Here is a 17,589-nt window from a genome sequence, read left to right on the forward strand (position 1 = left end):
AATAATAAGAGAGAGTACATATGCTCTTCACATGTATATATGAACACACATTCAAGAACATGCAACACAAATAATCCCAGTACCTCCACTATCACTCTCACTTTTAACTGCTGGTAGAACTCAACTAACTTCCAAAAATATCAACTTCATACAATCATTAAAGTGATTGCAAAAACTGTAGTTGCAGCTAAGTTGTAAAAATCCAACAGTGCCAATTACTGGCCAAACATATCCAATTGAATGAGGATCTATCAGTAATAGATTAACCAGATTAATGTGTACGTAACAGTCTCAGTGTGGTACATTGCTGCTCTTAGTTTCAAAGTTCACATATGAACTTCTTTTTATACTGCACACAAGGTTTATGAATGAAGTCTGAATGAAAGAGGAATTTAAGGGAAAATAAGGTAAGTGACATAATATGAAATTAACTTCAGTATTCAAGCATAGACTGCTTACAGAAAAAAATAAAAGAACAAATCCTTGATCAAGATTTTAAAAAAAGGAATGCACAAATGCATGACTGCCATGTTATATTATTATGCTACAGAAAAAGAATACAATGCACATCTAGACTGATGGATAACTGATGACAGCCATTTCATAAGGTGTCTTTTAAAAGGTATTCTTAAAAAAAAAAAAAAGGAAATTGATCATTGAAAAATCCAATGTGAATTCAGTAAGGAAGATCATGATGTACAGTATTCAATGTTGCCTGTAAAAAAATTAGTATGTTACTAGCTCTTGCATGTTTGGCTTTGTACTGAAATTATTTCAGAAGATTGATTTGGGCATGGATTTAATATGAGGGAGAAAGCTTGAACTGCACATGCAAGAGTCTAAATAAATTAATCACAGGAAATCCCATTCTAAAATTACCCACCATCTCTGAGTACCTAAACATTGTATCTTAAAAAAATAAAATAATCTTTCTGAAGTTCAGGTGTCAATGATAACTTAAAATCAACAACTACTCTGCCAATATGGTTTTCCATCTGAAACACTTCTGAATTTATTTAATCAGCCAGTATTCCTGTTAGATGATTAATGTGCACCAAAAACGTTCAGATATTGGATTACAGAAAAGTTCAAAGAGAATGAGAGGGCTTATTTATGAACAATTACGCTAACTGGAAATGACACTTACAGCTCTCCCCTCTCTATCCACCAGTCTATGCTTTTCTTTTCCACTTACTGTGCTGTATGTCTAAAATTTTCTACGCTATTCATTTCCAAAGCCTCAATTTCATATGGGGTTAGAACCTGCAACATCGGCTATTTCAACCCTTCTTTTTTCCATTAAGACATACTTTCTTATATTTATCTGTATCAGAAAGCCCTTTTGGATTACTGTCTATTTCAACTTCAGTGGTAGCTGATGAAAAACATATTCTAAGCTGTTCTGTGAAAAAGTGCTCCTTTAAAAGCTACTTCTCCCCGACTATCCTTCCCCCCCCTTCCCACGAAACAAGATTTACTTCCTGAAACATGGTCACTTAATAACAGCAGCAGGTATTTGTCACCATTCTCTTCTTCCTCCCCTAGTTTTCCTCCTTTTCATAATCTACTCTCCCTGCATGCCAATGCTGTTTTCCACCGGTGTTTCCCAGCTCCACCCTTCCCTCCCTTCTCTGTTGCCTCTCCTTATCTTTATCTGCTTTACTTGTTCCTAAAACTCTTCTCACGTCCAATTCTTTCCCAGCTCTTCAGTTTCTGCCAGTGTAGGAGTACAGCCTGTTAGGTTGCTCTCGTACCTGTGACACCTTCCATGGGATCTTGTTATTTCTAAGCAACAGACTGGGAAGGACAGAAAAGATCTGTCCTTGGATCAGACAGAGGTATATGTGCTGTACTGAATGTTTATCTACACCACACACTCCTTACAACATTTCAGGCAGGGAAGGACACTCAAAAGACATTGAGTTTTCTAATTTTTCCCGGATTTTTTTCTTTTTTTTTTTTAAGTTACCTGAAATGGCTCATCTTATTTGTTACTCACTTAGTGACAGGTTTGTGGACAAAATCACAGACAATGGCGGATAGCAACGAGATGACCATCAACCTTGTTGTCCTTGGAAGAACTCAGACTGGCAAAAGCGCTGCTGGGAACACTCTGCTGGGCAGCTCCGACTTTGAGAGTCACTGCTCCCCAAGCTCTGTGACTACACGCTGCAGCCTTGGACGCAGCTGCCGCATTTCGGGGATTATACGAAGAAACAGCTGTGAGGTTGCTCTCCGCGTTCGAGTACTCGATACTCCAAGCTACCCTCACAGTGGTCTGAGCAAAGAGCAGGTGAGAGACACCGTGAGATCAGCCCTGGCTCACCACTTTGGGGAGGAAGGCCTGCACCTAGCTCTCTTGGTCCTGAGGGCTGACTTGCCTCTGTGTCCGGATGAAAGCGATCACACAACCCAATTCATCCAGGTAACAAATCAATAAATAGAAGTCTCTGCCCTAACGGCAACTCTTTTGTATTCAGGTGACAATAGCTATGGAAAAATCGGCTGCAGAGTTGAAATACAGAAGTGCAGCTGGAAAGTGGAAGGCTTCCCAGCCCAGCAGTTGAAATGCACCATTCACAATTCCAACCCCATGCCCCGTAGCTACACTTACCACACTGAACCTGAGAGGAGAGAAGCAAGAACTGATCTTTTTTGTACGGGGGCTCGGAACAAATGAATTTAGGAACCAAATTTACCTATCAAAGTAAGCATTTCTCTCAGAAATTACAGTTAATGCTTTATCATGAGAGATTTAGCTTGTTGAAGAGAAATGCTATTTAAAGCAAGCAAAAGTCAGGTTACCTCCCTCTCCTGCGCTCTGTGTAGGACCAAAGCAGAAAGCGACAGGTCCAAAATCACGCAGAAAATCTGACTGACCTGGGAGAAGGATGTTTAGCTCTGTCCTGCACTGTCACTACTGCTGTATCTGTTCAAGAAAAAAAACCTGGAAAGTTACCATAAACTTACTCTGGCTAAGGAAAATTTCTAGCATGACTAACTTGAAATAAATGTTTTGGAGCTCCTGAGGGAAAATTTTTTTTTGCAAGTAGGTAAGATATGTGGGGAGAGACACTGAAAAGGAATGGCTTTCTTTTCAGTTGGAGATTTCTCATTACCATGCATACATAGCTTTGGAGAACGGGAAAATAAAAAGGAAAAAAAAAAAAACAAACCAGCAAACAACTATTGCTCTGATTATCTATCTGATCAGATGAACCAGGTTTGTATGATTCACGAAGAAACAAAGGGTTTCAGTTTTTGCCAAAGTCTGCACACTACACTTTGCAGCTGTTTTAAACTGATGAACTTTCTAAAAATGTTTAGGACTGGAAGGGACTTCCTGGTCCATCAAGTCTTATCACCTGCTGTAACTGATATTATCTAAATATATAATACATATGTAGATAAAAATAGCTTTCAAAATGTGTTTGATTTTCTCTCCTTTTCTTTCCAATTGTTCTCTATTAGTAGGCTGCTCCTCACTTTTCAGGTACTTTTGAGAGTTGGTTCTAAATTCAACGCACTCTTTCTCATTGTCAGTTTACACGCATTTGTCATCATTGTTACCCTTTTTCCTGATACAGTTCTCTCTCTATATATACATGGCATATACATTATAGTATTTAAGAGAAAGCAGTATTTACTCAAAATATTTTTACTCTAAGACAATGAGAAATCATCATGCGTCTAGTTTGAGACTGTTTTGGGTCCATGTGGGCATTGAAAGCATAAGAGATGCCACCGTGCCTTTCCTCTTTAAATGGAGCCTTAAAACCCCCCACTGGAAACGAAATAAGTCATGTTTGAAAATAATCAGAAAGCAACACTTACTTCCGCGTCATGATTACAACTGACTCTCAGCTTAGATAATGGTTGGCTTTTGATTTATTTTTCCCTTAAAAGACTAGATGCTGTGATTTCATCAGCCACGAACAAACAGGACAGCTGCCTGGGTGCCAGGAATACGAACAGGAATGGTTCTATTTCAGTATGTCATTCCAAGAAGGCATTAGCATGAAGATTACCTTTAGCAATCAGGAGTTTTCACAATAATCTGCAAATTAGTGATGGCATATCAATGAAGATGGCTTTTAAATCTCTCTGGATTTTTTAAAATTTCAATAACATAATCTAATGAATTAAGACACTGGCAGATACTGATTTCAGAACTAACATTAGCACTGACTTCGAGTCCTCAGCAAATCAATGCACTACCTTCTCTCTCCAAAACAGGTAACTCAACACTTTCTTACACAGCTTATGCCAAAATTTTGTATGGGTTTAATTTTTTTTTCATCCCTACTGTCTAAAACAGGTTAGTCACTATCAATATACCAGGTTTTTCTAACTCCTTGCTTATCTTGCAACTCAAAAGATATCCTTTAAAGCAGGTTGGGGTTTTTTGGGGGGTTTGGGTTTCTTGGTTTGGTTTTTTTTGTTTGTTTTTTTTTTAAACACCTTGGTGTTTAGGTTACAGAGTCAAGATCATTGCAAAGTGGACTTTATTACCAAAGTAGGCTTCTTGATACACAGAGTTAGCCTAATTGCACTGTTTCATTTACATTTGTAAATGCAAGCCCAATCTCTTATTCGTATTAAAATTTTCTGTAGTCTTTCACAAAAGAACAGCTTGTTTTCTCCATTCCCCGAACCACAGCAGTTAAAGACAAACTCTCTGGCCCATCACTTAGGTTGATGCATTTGATTTGTGTTTTTCCTGTATTGCTGAGAATAGTTCAGTTTTATGGGATACAGCTGGAACTGCAGTTGGTGTTACACAGAAATTAATCATTTATTTTTTTCAACACGAGGTGATTTGGTGATTTTTAAAAAAAATTTCAAAGAGCTGTAAAAAGTGTAGAAATATGGGTATGTGGAAACTAGTGATGTACACTAACGTGACATAGCTAAACAACCATTTTTCCTTATTTATATAGACATTTTTTAACTGGATAAATTCTATTAACATCTGTAGTAAGAGAATAGAGAACTATTAGTACTGCACAACCACATATTTCCACTGAAAGTAGATGTCAGTGTGTTGGGAAGGTGAAAAACCCCAGAAATTTCAGCAACTCAGATAGCACGAACTGGATTACTGCCAGGAAAAGAACATATAACTGGTCTGTTAATGCATAAGTATATGAGGTGGAAGTGGGGAAAAGGAACAAGAAGGGATAACCGTTTAAGATTTGGTTTTCATTACAGGAACTTCTGGGTCCCACATGGAAGGATTTCACCGCAGTTCTACTTACTCATGCAGACAAGGCAGAAGATGCTGGATTCAGTGAGGAAGCATACTTGCACAGTGCCTCAAGTACCCTGTTGTCACTTTTGAGCTCAGTACAGCATAAATACATTTTCCTAGACAACCAGAAGAGCATAATTAAAGAGGAAAGAGCTATTGTCTTAAGAAAGCTCTTGAATTTTATAAGACAAAATAATTATCAAGTGCTTCTACTTAAACACAGCAAGGAATAAATACAGCTTTCAGGTGCTCGTTTGTCTATTTTTTATGGTAGGTAACATTTAATAGAAATAAAAGAGTAGAAGCCATCAACTGGAAAACTCCACGTCCATACTAAATACCTTTGAACACACCATTGGAAATACCTCTTTAGATTACCAAACTACTTGCCTTTCATAAAGTACCTCACACTACTGCATCCAGAATCCTGGCTTCAACCACAAAATCAGAACAAGCTAGTGCCCTACATCACACTCTTAATACATATGTAGTCACAAATGAGATTCTATGCTATACTAGATTGTATATTACAATTCATACAAAACACAGATCTGGAAGAAAAAATAAAAAATGCATATGAACTTAAGACTGTAAGGGAGCCTCTTTGTTTAATTCTTCAAGCTTTCAGAAGTTCCTCTGAATTCCAAAGTTTGTACAGAGCTTTCCAGTATTGAAGCTAAGATTTAACTACTATAAAAGTATTTCCTTACCTTGATTCAGGATGAGTTAGAATTGAGATTTTGAACTTCAATACTTTTGTTTAATAAGACATTATTGGATATCTAGTTTACAAGGCAGATAAAATGGCTCTCTATTGCTTAATGCTATTTGGCACATTTCAAAGAACTAATTACTCATGCTTATGCCTAGATGCGTGAAAAATTAACACAGTTTATAGACACATAGAAAACTCATTCAAAAAAGAAATCTATTCATCTCTTCTCTTGTGCCTGTTCCTTTTAATTTTATACCATTGTCATTTTGTTTTCTCTCCCAGTTTACTGGATGAAGTTCAAAGCCTGCAAAATTCAGAGCAGCTTTTTTTTTTTTTATTTCTGTGGTTAAAAAAGCACTTACTGTTTCAGTGGTTAAGACAGTAACCACTTAATTAAATATTGTATGCCAAAATATCTCAAGTATCTCTAAATAGTTACTTAAAAGATTTATTGTAAATTGATCTAAAATAGTTATTTTCAGATTATTAAAATGCAGGAATTAAAAGTAATTTAAGGCTATTACCACAGCAAATGTGACTACTTGTACTACATTATTATGGAATAATTCTAATTGTAAAAACTGAAGAAGCTATTTCTGTTCAAACCAAAGCATCTTTCACACAAAATATCATTGCATAAAAATACATTAAAACAAAAAATCCATTCATTTTATACTTGTTGGGGCATCAGAAACAGATTTTTTTTTTTTTTTTGGTAGTATTTGACTAGGTCTGGCAATCTATTTGCTATTCATCCTTTCTTAGTACTATCTATCCTTCGGAAGGAAATATCTAGGTGGACTAGATAAAGAACTATTTTAGAAAAGTGACAGCTTTGATCTTATTGACATTATAACAGTTTAACTGTGGGACATGAAAGTATGTCCATTCGTGTATCTTAGGGCATAAAGGGCCATAGTTTAACATTCCTATTACAATTGTCTGCAGACAACTGAGAACACAGCCAAGAACAAAGTAGGAAAGGCTTATAATATATCTGGAAACTGCTTGGAAGAAGAGGAGAAAAACTATTAAAAGGTGACTAGAAGAATGAAGGCTACTGTGGTCGTCACTGACCAACTCCTAGTCCTGCACCTCTTGAAGAACAGTTAGCACACAAGGAACACGGCAGAAATTTTTCCTTATTGAGATGCTCTTGCTCCATAGATCCTCTAAACCTTTTTGCTGGCCAGAAAATATGCTTGCCTGCATGTGGTTCTACCATGAACAAGCCTTGGCAATTAAGTCTTGAGCACTGAGTAGTTAAGGACTGTTGACAACACTTAACCTCAAGGACAGTAAGCACGGTGAATGAGTGAATTGTGAAAATGTTGGAGGCATAACACATTCTGTACCTCTGGAAGAGGAGTCAAACAAAAAAAGTATTAAACGTGCATTTCAGAGGAGTAACATATTCATGTTTTTTATTGTGCTTGCATTACTTTCCATTTCAACATCTGAAAAAGCATTTAATAACCACTTCTTTATTTAATTCCACTGTTTGCCATGGTCTCTGCCCTGCAGACTCCTTTCCCTTTCACTTCAAATGGAACTCCTTTGTATGTAGCAACACACTGGTCATTGGTATGAAGATCAGGTTGGATTTGCTCCCAAATCTTCTTCTTGGGATTAAGTTCCTTCTCAGGATCTCCTGTTTCAAAACAAAGAATAATCTAATAGCACACAACACAGAAGGCAGAGCAAGAGTTCTATGTATGTACACATCTGTGACAGCCCAGATAGCATCACTGCACACACTTTATAGGGGAAAAAAACCACCATTACCTGCGACTCTCAAAATGAAAACTTTAATCAGAATTAGGGAAACGTCTAGGAAATGTCTCCAGAGCCTCTCTCAAAATGCTGATCTTTCGGAGGGAAAAGGTTGTAAGTAACAGACCACTAATACTGTGAAAAGGAAGAAATCAAATCATTGGTAGTTTTTGGTTTACAAAATTTACTAGACACCAAAAGGATTCCTAAGAATGAAGCAGATGTGGAGCATAGAAATACTCTACTCGCCAAGACGCAGGTTTGTCGGCATCTTAAGTTCAGGAACTAATGAACATTTACAAGCAATTAATATTAAGTGAATTTGGCAAGTGCCCTTACAATTTAGAAATAATGAACTTAGACAAAAATAGTCCAAAATTAGGATACTGACATATAATTTTAGCCCCAAGTTCCAACACTGTTCTGCTACTTTTTGTACTACTTGATGACAAGCTTTGGTGCCTGAAACAATGTAAGCTTTAGAGGTCAGCTTGGATTTCAGCAGTTATGGCCTCAGTCTCAGTCCCCAGATTCTATGTGTACACCATGATAAACTACCTATGCCCTAGAGGTATTGAAAGTCTAACAACATTAGCAAATCTAACTATTTAAGGATCTCTAATGACCACAAAAGGAGGTTTCTTCTACTAATGTTTTGAAATACTGTTAACAAATGACATAGAATAGTGAAGTATTTCAGAGTCATATTTCCTGTATTTTTAAATAGGCAAGAAATACAAAGTATAGGAATAAAACAACTAAGCTAAATAAACTCTCTTGCTGTGAAGATTGATACTGATAAACTGCTTTCTGCTGATACAATCTAGACAAAGCAAGACAACCAATTCACTGTACAATTATTTTCTGCTCAAAAGTCAAGTAAATTTACTCTTAATTCTAAGCCATCACAGATTATCTTAAAAAAAGAGATTTCATTAAAAAAGTTATTTAATCATAACACTGTTGGGTGCTCTTGACCTCTTGTGTGTAACACAGGCAGGACAGATTTAAAAAAACACAAGACTTATTTTAAATATTATTAGAGGACATTTAAATGCTGAAAGGGGTCCCATTATATTTCATTGTTGATACACTATATATACACACATATATATCAATATATATCTGTTTTTACTTGCTTGGAGTGCCATATGGGCACCATTTTGCCCAACTATTAAAATCTTAAGTTCCAGAACAAGCAAGAATCAAAAAACAAATCCTAGTAAACAGGTCCTCCAGGAGCCAGGAGTTCCTAAAGGAAAATGAGGTGCTCTCCAAGTGAGCAGAACGTCAAGTACTCTTATCTTCCACTACTAAGTGCCCCCAAATGTTCAGGAAGAAAAACTACTATAGCTACAGGGATTTTAATGTATGTGTTTCTAATAGCTGGTTGAAATTCATTTCTACATGGTATATTCCTGACTGGCTGACCAACAGGCAGTTACTGTCATTCCAGGTTGCCTTATTGTTTTTCTCCTTTAAATGTTTTCAATGGTTCAATCTACTCACATTCTCAATACTTGCAAAAGTTACTTCTGCCTGTACACAGGTCTAACTTTTGTAGCTTCTGTATCTGTAACTGCGTAGAAGCAGACCAGGCCAGATTTCTCTGTTAAGCAGGCTAGCCTTGCCAGAGCAAGATACAATAATGCAGTCGAGTTATTTTACATCAACAGTGCAATTAATATTGAAAAGAAAAAAAATCAGTAATACCATTAACAAATTAAACATTTAGAGCTAATTGTGCATTTTCACAAAAATAAAAATCCTGCTCGACGCTCAAGTTCATGAACAGACTTGGATCTAGACCAAAATGAATGCATACAAACTAATAAAATCATTAAACAGAATGTTAAATGATCCATTGTGCATTTCCTTCCCCCTCCTCAAATATAAAAAGCAAGAAATTTTTTTCAGTAAGAAAACCCCCCGACTTTTATTATAAAAAACACGCTTTGGATGTTAATAAGTTTCTTTGGAATCCTTCATCAAGCTCCCCCGGGATCTGTGGTGAGCTCATATTAGATTAGTATAGGCACCGATTTTAAATACTACCAGAGCTTTAGGCTGTGCATTTTCCTGTGACTTCTCCTCATTGCATTCCTTCTTCCCAGAAAATATTCTTTAGAAGGATTTCTATAAATAAAATAAATTTGAACTTGCAATGGTTTAATGAGCTTTCCACTCTCTACATAAAAAAAAAGCCAAATAAGAGGTCCCAAATTCTGTTAAACACGACATTCGGTCTAGCAGTTTTCAGGGGGAGAGGGGGACAGACAATGACAGGACACACCAAATCCCCCAGAAGTTGTTAGTCACTTGGACAAGAAGGTAAGTGGCAACAATCGTAGTCTCTAACTAAAAGAAATTTATAAAAAACCCTAAAGCAAACCAAAACCTACCAAACAATAGTAATATCTTAGTTTGCAAAGGCAACACGCAGAGGACAAATACGCAACAAATTAAGTTACAGAAGCATATGTCAGAATGATTTTGTAAGTCTCCATCCATCAATGCTATTTTTCTTGCTTTTTCCTGCTAAAAAAAACTGCTGACTTCAAGATAATCAAATGACACGGCTTAAAATTCTTTAAAATAAGTGTTACGTGACTAGAAGATACATCACACTACTTTGGACTATTAAGCGTTAGGTATATTTTCAAAGTCAATGATTAGATTTAATCTCATACCTAAGAATTTTCCTGAGAAGCTATTTATGAAACATTATGTAACAGCTGCCATATTTCAGACTACAATCTATAGCCCTAGATGTATACACTTTTCAAAGGAGTTGTAAAAGCCTTAATTTGGCACTTATCAGAGCTCCATGTCTTTGGCTCCCTGTCAGAAGGAAACTGATATAAAGCATAGAAAACCTTGTATCCCAGTCTGCAGGTCATAACTTTAGAACTAGTACAACTTTTACACCCACTTTAGCTTATTCTATGTCTTTCAAGAATCGAAATGTCAACAGAATATCTGTATGCCTTAACACCTGGGAATAATTTTAAAACAAATGTTGTATAACTGATTTACTCTAGGACAAGCTTTTTGCAACTGTAACCACGGAATCAAATAGTTTAATTATTTTGAGAAAGCTGACCTCATAGTCATGTGCAAGAAAAGAGATACTGGCTAATAGAGAACAGCACAACTACCAGCTCTCACATTAGTTTTAAATACCAGGTATACGAAGTTACTTGAGATATAAATTGGAGTAAGGTTATGTCTTAGACAAAAACAAACAAAAAAGACCCTGCACCGCTCAAAAAAGCCACATGCCCAAGCTGACTTGTACATCATTTTGCAGGGCTAATGCACTAGAAGGGTATAGTCTACAGCTTGCTGTTCTCTCTTGCACATGCAACAGAAAGCAATATGAGTGTATCCTTGCATGTAACAGAGGTCACACATCCAACATTTAATCTATCTTTACTCACAGATATGTGATAACTACTAGAAGTTACGACAATTTAGTCAATGCTATTGCTGAAGCCTTTCAGATTTCAGTACGGCTTACCAGTTCTGCATCTCCGCTAGCAAGCTTGGTATATTTTTAATATGAAAACTAAAAATGAAAAAAATGCAAGACTGACTTCCTTCTTAAACACAGTATTATTTTAGAATATTTTCAATCAGAGCATTAAATCACAGCAAGCTGAGTTTTCCTCCTGTTTCTAAAACCCCTAGACCACTGCTTCCCTTATCAAATGCCAAAAAGTATAAAAATATCTATACACAAACATATACTTATATATTTATGAAAGGTATTTCATGCAGACACATTTAAGCATAGAGCTTGCCAAGAGGTTCAAAAATGAAAACATTGCTGTATAGCTAGAAATTGTCAGAGGTGCAAGAGCTTAAAAAGGTTAATACACTTCTACACAGAAAACAGAAAGCTACACCATTTTCTCACATGTGAAAGCCAACTTTCGAGCAACAAATTCATCCTGAAGATGAATACTTTGCTGATAAACGCACACATGTACAACTCCACCCAATACAGGAAATAGTGGGATTTAGACCACTTTTTCCTAAGATAAACTGGTCAGGATCACTGCATCACAAGACCACTGTTCGTCAAGAACTCAGTGATCCACGGAACAGTTGACCCAAGTAGGTCTGGGCTTGTGCTGCGCCACATAAATTCCTGGGGTGCAGGATAAACCTAGCCAGCTGATTGTAACAGAGGAGCCTGCAGGCAGCTCCCATGTTGTACCAGCGACTGAGCCACGTGCATGTCCCCACCTTTATGGAACACTGCAGCATCAAGTTCTCATTCAAAATTCCTTTCTGTTTGACAGTCAAAATGACTAAGAAAATACAGTAACTCAAATGACCAAAAGAGGGGAATCTCTTCTATGGACAGGGCCATGGATCAGAAGCCTGTTTGATGCTGCACCAACTCGGGGTTCCCATCATCTGTGCGAGGTAAGATTATTTACACTGCTCTCTCTTTTCAGTGTCAGCTCTAATAAATAGCATTTTAAATTATACTTTACAGAGTCTGAGTGCCTTTCTTACTGGGATCATAATGGACCAGCACATCCTGATGAAAAACACTTAAAACCGTGATAGAGAGAACAAAATAATGGTGCTAAGAAAGACAACAGCAGGAGAAGCTGAATCTGACCGCATCCCTTTTAGGCTGTGAGAACAGCAAACTGGCATTTAGGTAGGAGGGAAGCATTCACCAACACGCTACATCTGTGATGCTGATTTGAGTTCTCAATATACAGGGTGAGAAACTAATCATTTTCATAGATGAGTGGGAGGTGGAAGAAGTGGGAAAATGAATGAAAATTACCTTTTGAGAAAGTTTAGATTTGTTTATTTTCTGAAAAAATATGGAGTTATTGACTTAATTAAGTGGGAAGAACTCCAATGTCTGTCTTTGGAGACCCCAAAAGTCATTTCCTTCCAGACAAACAAACAAAAAACTCCTGGTGTTTTGAATATTATAGGTTCCTCTCATAAATAGGAGATTTCCAACACCTCCAATCCTCTCCATCCCTTCCTCAAAAAAAAAAAAACCCAAACCAAAAAAAAAAGACCTACACCACTACACCAAGTTCTGACACTTTCATTAGGAGGAAGAGCTGGAATCGGGAACTTACTACTTCATCACTTACATTGAGACACTGGAAAAGCAGCTTTACATTTGCTTATTATAACTTGCGAAGTGCAAATACATTTGTCCATACATTTCAAGACCAGAAATACTTCTTGAGACTTAAAGTGGGTAATTTTATCTTAAAGTACTTTTTCAACTTATAGTTATTTCCCTGTATTTTCCAATTTTTGGCAGGTGGTAAAGTATCTCCAATCCCTAGCACGCTAAAAAAGTTCAACGACAACCATTTCAGAAAATTTTAAGAAAAAACACAACCAACTTCAAAAATACTGTTTTATCTGCTTCATCAATAAGGTCACCTTGGCATACCTATTTTCTCCAATTTTCCAAATACCTACTTACCAGGAAAACCTTCAAAAGTTATTCTGTCGCCAGGTACTGCCCCGGGTGGGGGAGCCAGAATTTCTACTTTTTCTGGGGAGCTAGCACACATCACCATTGCTTGCGATACTACTCCTCTCATCTTTGCAGGCTTCAAGTTACAGAGTAGTATTGCCATCCGATTCTGCATCTTGGGGAAGGAAAATAGAAGGATGTGAGTACTTAAATGCCATATGCTTTTGAGGGGCTCAATTTCATTATAACAAAAGAATTACAATGAAGAGACCTTAACATGGACGAGAGAAGCATACAGCAACAGATGCACAATTTTAACACCTGCACACCACTACCAAATAACATTTGAACGACTTAAGAACTGACCAGTGAATAATAGAGTAAGTGCTGAATCGTGACACAGTTATCATGGAAATACAAAATGTGCAATTCAGGAATCGGAAAACCAGACAATGCATTTCACCCACGTTCCATCTTCACTCATTCTCAATCACCACTTCAATCCACTTTCAATGTAGCACTATTAACCGAACAATTTCCATTTAATAATAATAACGATAATAAACCCACTCTACAAATTAGACTAGCTCATAGATATAAATTTCAAACTGTGTACTGGAAGCATACAGTGTTTTACATAATTAGCCCACTTGAATCTTAAAATTTATCTTATTTAACCCAAATGTTTTGAATTTTTTTTAACCACTGAAAATGGCTGTATATATCATGCACTTCAATTTGTCAGAGCAAAACTGTAAAACTACGTTTCTTCCTTTGTTGTTTTATTTTCATAAAACCTGTAGTAGTAAACCAGAGAAAACATACTTTGTTAGGGGAAACTGCCACACTTAAGCCTAGAAAACAAACCACACTTTCAAACTGAATAAAAATTAAATCCAGAACATTCTTAAGAGACAGATAGAAAGGACACCTTAATTCCCATACTCTGAGTGCACATATATATATATATCCGTATTTCCAGATTTCAGTCTTTGTGCATTACAATATTAAAGTTTAAACAAAACTGAAGGCTTAATACTTAACAAAATTGATATGATAAGTATTCCAAAGACCACATGTTTTACAAGCGGAACATTTTAAAAAACAAAAATATAAATGTCCAAAATGTAGCAGTTATAAAGAAGAGTTGGTCTTGCTTAAGTTTCAAGGCAGCCCATTGACTGAAAATTTCTGAAGTTATTGCTACAGATATAAATCACCCAAAACACAAGAAATGACTATAAGATGTCAGTGACTCTAAAATGAAAGTTGTAGACATTACCTAGCACTGAATAACAATAAACAAATAGATATACAGAATAAAAGAAACAAGATTTCTGCATTTGTACTCAAGTTTAGTTTTGATCAACTGGAAAAAATTCTAGACTTCAGAGCATTGCTTTTTTTATTACAGGTTATACAACTGACAGAACTAGACTGCATTAGTATGGAAACGGAGATCATCTTCATCAAACTAACAGGAAAGAAAACCAAACTAGCATCATATCATTCCTTTCCAATCACAGTGGCCCAAATGTTCATATACATTGCATGACATTTCTGTATGAGAAGTTGATTACTATTACAAAATTAAGAAGCATTTACCAACATTTCAAACATAACCGTTATCCCATCACCTTTACCAGGAAGTATCTTCAAATGCTTTTGAACTGCTTTAATACTAAGATATGTGTATTGATTTCACAAATAAATGCTAAGAAAACTCACAAAGTTAAATAAATACTTTTATAAAACAAAAACCCATCCCAAGATGGTCAGCCAAAACCAAAACGTTGCTATTTAAAGACTTTGGTTTTCATTCTTATTACAAATGGCTCAATTTTTAAACTGTCTTCAGATAAATGATAATTCCCTAAGTATAGAGGAAAAAAAGAAACTAGACATAAATAAATGCTTCCTTTCCTAGACATAAATAAATGCAAAAGCTTTTAGTTTTTTAGTTTTTGTTTGTTTTGTTTTTTTTTAACTGATTGGGCTAATTTTTATAGAAGGGACTTACTGTAATGTTTCCAGAAAATAGTGTGTCAATTACAATAGTAAATCCCTCTGTATTGATGCATAAGTGCAAGGAAAAATGTTTACAACCCATCAAGGAATCTGAAGTTTGGGTACTATTCTGTCTGCATTGCTCTTATATCTTCTTAGAATAAATGATAAATAAAATCCTGAAATTTGTCAGATATAAAGAGTCAGATCCAGTAATTCTACTGATGGCCACTCTCTGTAACCCCATAAATTAGAGGAACAAAAGAAACAGCCTAGTTTTTCAAAAGTAACTGTAAAAATAAATTGCGGAGTTTCCTGACATATAGATAAGATTAGGCAGAAAGAAAAAGAAAATCCAAACAAATGGGAAGAAACCTGACTCCCTTTCCCAGTATGTGAAAAGTTCTATCAGAAATACAGGGTGTTACCGAAAAACAGCTGAAGGTGACACAGATAGACAATAAGTGTATGTTTCATTCTGCATATGTGTTATGATCCAGTAAAGCAAATTCTGGTTAAGAACAATAGGGCAAATCTCTACACTTAAAAGGACACAAACAGAAGCAAGTCTATGGCTACAGGGAGCTGATAAGGCTTTGGCATCACAGGTAGTGTTCGATACATAAATAGGCTGAGAATGAGCAAAGGAAATTAAAATGTTATCTCCTTGAAACAATAACAACCTTCGCTGGCCTTCCAAGGAGCCAATCCTTTTGTTTCAAAAATCCAGGAACTTCAACACTGACAACTCAACCAGTGAGAAACTGATTTAGTTTCAGCAAAAACATTAGTCATTGTAGTTTCTATGGTTGGACATGCAGCTACTTCACAATCAGAATAAAACAAAGCATTTTCCCAACATGCTTGTAGAACGAAGAAGGGGGTGGAGGGGGGGATCTTAAGTTTGGCAGCAAACAATTTACAAATCACAAGCTTGGTGACACAGATATTTCCATTTGTTTCATACCTGAAAAGAAACACAGTAGCATTTAATATAGCCTTGAAGCACAATTCTACAGAAGTAGAGGAAATAAGACTTGTTTGCTTTAAGACAGGTATCCTGTATTACACTGAATGCGTCAATAAGTTCACAGTCATTCTGCAGTCACTGTTCTTTATGGTTTATAGAAACATATTTTCCCTGCAGACTAGACAAAAAAAATTAGAAGATCCAGAGTGTGAATAAAGACTACAATTAACATTCTATTTAAGAAAAAGAAATATAAATTCCACTACCATCTGCTAATTCCTGGGTGGACAACGCTAACCCTTAAACAATGATCTAGAAAGAAAAAGAGATGAAGCCTTCTAAGTAGAAAGAAAAAAAATTCTGCTATAAAAATGAGACTATACAGTTCGTAACAGGTACAGCATCCTCACATAAAGAATGCTTGTAGCACAGTGTTTCTGGAGGCTGATGGTGGCCTCTTCTTGCTAACTTTAAGATATATGCTATGCATTCTTTTTCTTCACTTCTGATCACTAACATAAGGATCTACAAGGTTCAAGGGGATTTCAGGCAGTAAAAAAGCAACACGAGAATTGTCTGAATTTCAAGAATGATTGCCTGAGACAAGAACTGATCATAGAATAGTTTGGGTTGGATGGGATCTTAAAGATCACCTAGTTCCAAGCCCTCTGCCATGGGCAGGGACACCTCCCACTAGCCAGGTTGCTCAAAGCCCCATCCAGCCTGGCCTTGAACACCTCCAGGGATGGAGCATCCACAGCTTCCCCGGGCAACCTGTTCCAGTGCCTCACCACTCTCACAGTAACGAATTTCTTCCTAACATATGTGTTAGGAATCCTAACATTCCTAACATCCAATTTATCCTCTTTCAGTTTAAAACCATTACCCCCATCTTATCACTGCACTCCATGATAAAGAGCCCCTCCCCATCTTCCCTGTAGGTCCCCTTTAAGTACTGGAAGGATGCTGTAAGGTCTCCCTGGAGCTTTCTCTTCTCCAGACTGAAAAACCCCAACTTTCTCAGTCTGTCTTCATAGGCGACTGCTCCAGCCTTCTGATCATCTTCATGGCTCTTCTCTTGACTTGCTCCAACAGGTCCTTCTTATGCTGGCAGCTCCAGAGCTAGACGCAGTACTCCAGGTGGGCCCTCACAAGAGCTGAGTAGAAGGGCAGAATCACCTCCCTTGACCTGCTGGGCCTGCTCCTTTTGATGCAGCCCAGGATACGGTTGGCTTTCTAGGCTGCAATCGTGCATTGCCGCCTCATGTTGAGCTTTCCATCAACCAACACCCCCAAGTCCTTCTCCTCAGGGCTACTGCTCTCAATCCATTCTCTGCCCTTGCACTCAGCCTTGTTGAACCTCATGAGGTTCACATGGGCCCATCTCTCAAGCCTGTCCA

General features: G+C 36.9%; 2 protein-coding genes across 2 annotated transcripts in view; one reads left to right on the plus strand and one right to left on the minus strand.

Annotated features, from left to right (window-relative positions):
* Positions 1-343: 343 nt before the first annotated feature.
* Positions 344-5,541, plus strand: GIMD1 (GIMAP family P-loop NTPase domain containing 1). Its single transcript, XM_009885495.1, has 3 exons — positions 344-407; positions 2,010-2,425; positions 5,212-5,541. The coding sequence occupies exons 2-3, from the start codon at positions 2,033-2,035 to the stop codon at positions 5,482-5,484; spliced, it is 666 nt and encodes a 221-aa protein (XP_009883797.1). The 5' UTR covers positions 344-407; positions 2,010-2,032; the 3' UTR covers positions 5,485-5,541.
* A 1,839-nt stretch (positions 5,542-7,380) lies between these two features.
* The window catches only part of AIMP1 (aminoacyl tRNA synthetase complex-interacting multifunctional protein 1), a 33,650-nt gene continuing 23,441 nt past the window's right edge, over positions 7,381-17,589 (minus strand). The window contains exons 6-7 of the mRNA XM_009885496.1: positions 13,219-13,387; positions 7,381-7,617 (exon numbers count right to left, since the gene is read on the minus strand). Of these exons, the coding sequence (XP_009883798.1) occupies positions 7,451-7,617; positions 13,219-13,387 (336 nt within the window). The 3' untranslated portion in view covers positions 7,381-7,450. The remainder of the gene's footprint in view (positions 7,618-13,218; positions 13,388-17,589) is intronic.

Source organism: Charadrius vociferus, unplaced genomic scaffold, assembly GCF_000708025.1.
Source record: "Charadrius vociferus isolate BGI_N301 unplaced genomic scaffold, ASM70802v2 scaffold55, whole genome shotgun sequence".
NCBI lineage: Eukaryota > Metazoa > Chordata > Aves > Charadriiformes > Charadriidae > Charadrius > Charadrius vociferus.

Bases quoted from the DNA above. Each gene is read 5' to 3' on its own strand.
- GIMD1 (XM_009885495.1), top strand. From the start codon at position 2,033: ATGGCGGATAGCAACGAGATGACCATCAACCTTGTTGTCCTTGGAAGA. The intron at 2,426-5,211 runs GTAACAAATCAA...TTTTCATTACAG, and splicing joins ACACAACCCAATTCATCCAG to GAACTTCTGGGTCCCACATG.